General features: G+C 31.6%; 2 protein-coding genes across 2 annotated transcripts; one reads left to right on the top strand and one right to left on the bottom strand.

Moving 5' to 3' along the window:
- Positions 539–1,270, top strand: LOC104762445 (40S ribosomal protein S15-6). The gene has a single exon (XM_010485725.2). The coding sequence runs from the start codon at positions 609–611 to the stop codon at positions 1,089–1,091; it is 483 nt and encodes a 160-aa protein (XP_010484027.1). The 5' UTR covers positions 539–608; the 3' UTR covers positions 1,092–1,270.
- On the bottom strand, positions 1,432–2,459 carry LOC104762444. The gene is made up of 3 exons (XM_010485724.1): positions 2,243–2,459; positions 1,682–1,862; positions 1,432–1,582 (listed from the first exon to the last, which is right to left on the bottom strand). Exons 1-3 carry the CDS (start codon positions 2,439–2,441, stop codon positions 1,552–1,554), a joined length of 411 nt encoding a protein of 136 aa, XP_010484026.1. The 5' UTR covers positions 2,442–2,459; the 3' UTR covers positions 1,432–1,551.

Genomic DNA, 2,838 nt, shown 5'->3' with positions numbered 1-2,838 from the left:
TAATCTGTATAATTCATGCTTTTGTTGTATCCGAGTTTTTAGGGTATTAAAACCAAATATTTATTTTCATAATCGTAGTGATAAAAACTGAATTGTAATTAATTTTATCCTCGTAACAAGTGTTCTAATCAAATTCGTTCACATCATATTGTGTTTTTTTTTTCTTTATAATATATGAATTTAAAGTTTAAACTTAAGAAAGTAATTAACATATGTGGATCAAATTGAAATTATTATATATCTATTACAAAATCTGAAGATCAAACTAAAATATGCTATGTTAAGAATAAAACCAATAATTGTTATTATTTTCATATCTTGACATGTTTAGTAGATGGCAATATCCATAAATAGATTACAAGATTAGGGAATATTAATTAATTTTGATGATATTTCAAAAGTATTACATTTACTCGGTCAATCTTTAGTATTTTGGTAACTTGGTTAGTTTCCGATATTCCCGTCGATCCTCCAGATTTACGATATCTCCAAAGTCCCCCCAACACTATTGTATAAATATTAGTGAAGCAAACTAAGGAATCCTCACAACACCAATCTCTCTCTAATGGCATATTCTATCTTCTTGCAGAAAAATCCAAGTTTCAACAATGGCGATCAACGAACCAGAGTTTGCCACAGCCGTGGCGGTGGCGACAAAGGAGAGAACATTCAAGAAATTCTCATTCAGAGGATTCAACGTTGATGCTCTTCTCAAGATGTCAAACTTTGATCTCGCTAAGCTCTTCAACGCTCGTGTTCGCAGGAGGTTCTACAGGGGATTAAAGAAGAGACCTCTGATTCTGATCAAGAAGCTGCGTAAGGCGAAAAAAGAAGCAAGTGAGGAGAACAAGAAGAAGCCTGAAGCGGTGAAAACACATCTAAGGAACATGATCATTGTCCCTGAGATGATTGGAAGTGTTGTCGGAGTTCATAATGGCAAGAACTTTAACGAAGTCGTGATTAAGCCTGAGATGATTGGTCATTACCTTGCCGAGTTTTCGATGACTTGCAAGAAGGTTAATCACTCTAGACCACGTATTTGTGGTTGTGGTTGTTTCCGTCGGTCCACTAGGTTTATTCCTCTTAGGTGATGAAGCAACAGCTCTGTTTTTTATTTTCAATTTAAAGAGATGTTTACTCTCTTATTCTTTTCTTTTGGGACCTTATTTGTTTCTGCTTTGTGATTTCTATCTTCTCTTCTTTAGAATATCTCTTACAGCTTTAAATAAAACTCAAAGCTATGAAGCGAATTGAGTACAATGACTATGAAGCAAGACGACCATCTCTACTTATAACACAAAAGTTTCACTACAAGTAATCGATTTGTTTTGCATATCATTAGATCACTGCTGTAGATGTTTTAAAACTTATATTACTTTGTTGAAATGATATAATTATAATATTTCTTCTTCATCCCCATTGTTTCAAATGATGATAAGAACTTGTTATTATTATTAGTATTCATCGTTTATAGATTTTCTTTGACATATCTAGAAGACAAAAAGTAAAAAATTCAATCACAACAACTTCAAATATTATCTCTAGCGCCTCTTATTTCTTCAGCCCTCCAGAAGTCTTCGTCCTGCATTAATTGTTACCATCGAAACCATGTCAATTTCACACTATTGACATACACACAAACACAAGTACATACATGAGAGAGGGAGAGAGGTAGATTTACGGCGAGTGTGAAGGAGATACGTGAAAGGTACTTTTAGGTGGAAGATGCAGGCATTTCTCTCTATAGCACCGGTCGTAGCAACCTGTAGTGAAGATCAGTTTGCATTGAAATTCACATTTGAATGCACATCCAAGACTCGCTGCTTCTTCTTCTTCTCTAGTACTGGCTCTGGCAGCCACCGCTACAAAAACGAGCACCATCAGCGCCACAACATTTTTCTTCTTACTCAATTTATTTGGCTTGATTGACATTATAGGTTTATAGGTGTATATATATTCAATGAAAACCATCATATCACATATATACAATACCAAAATATGCATTTCTCAATAAATAGAATGCCATCTCATTATTATTTTATTATTATTATTATTAATTATTATATTTCGTTTTAATATTTAATTTTCTGAAATTTGAACCAAATAATTTTAAGAAAAATAACTTAAGACTAATTTTTTTTAATCTGTGAGAAAATAATTTAACTATATCATAGTCACGTAAGCTGCCATTTTATTATTAATTTTTTTTTAAAAAAAAGAGAGAAAAGGAGAGATATATTACTGCGAGTGTGAAGTAGCAAAGGTGGTGGATGAGATCTACAACTTTTCAAACACCTGTCTAAGCATATCTGATGAAACATTGAATCTTTGCAGGTGATTGCACATTTTGTTTCACATGAAAGATCTGCTGATTCTCCTCCAATGGCAGCCATCACCACCAAAACGAACACCATCATCACCACACTCCATTTGTTCTCCATTTTTCTTCTTAATCTATGTCTACCCTTAGAAATATATATGTATTTCCATTGAAAACTGTCATAGCATCTACATATATATATAGTCAGCACACTCATTATAGTTAAAAAATATGTTTAATTAGTCAAATAAAACACTATTATTTCAACGAGCAAAACCAATTATCCTTTTAAGTCAAAATATTATTCAATATTCAAAGATCAAACAATTTAAAAATTACCAACTTTATTTCTATATATAATATTTTTATGATTTAAATTAAATTATTACTTTGTTGATTTTAAATATGGTCAATAGTCAATACAGTTTATTATCAACAACTTGTTTTAGTTTGAATTGTATAATCAAAACAAATATAGATAAGCGAATCAATTATATTTTCAAAGTGATATTTAGTAT

This window comes from Camelina sativa, chromosome 18, assembly GCF_000633955.1.
Source record: "Camelina sativa cultivar DH55 chromosome 18, Cs, whole genome shotgun sequence".
In the NCBI taxonomy this organism is placed as follows: domain Eukaryota; kingdom Viridiplantae; phylum Streptophyta; class Magnoliopsida; order Brassicales; family Brassicaceae; genus Camelina; species Camelina sativa.
This window is presented reverse-complemented; position numbering and strand designations above follow the sequence as displayed.

Coding starts and splice junctions, on each gene's coding strand:
- LOC104762445 (XM_010485725.2), top strand. CDS start 609: ATGGCGATCAACGAACCAGAGTTTGCCACAGCCGTGGCGGTGGCGACA.
- LOC104762444 (XM_010485724.1), bottom strand. CDS start 2,441: ATGGAGAACAAATGGAGTGTGGTGATGATGGTGTTCGTTTTGGTGGTG. Junction 1,863..2,242: donor TTTGCTACTTCACACTCGCA/GTAATATATCTC, acceptor TCGTTTTTGTAG/CGGTGGCTGCCAGAGCCAGT. Junction 1,583..1,681: donor GTATCTCCTTCACACTCGCC/GTAAATCTACCT, acceptor CAATTAATGCAG/GACGAAGACTTCTGGAGGGC.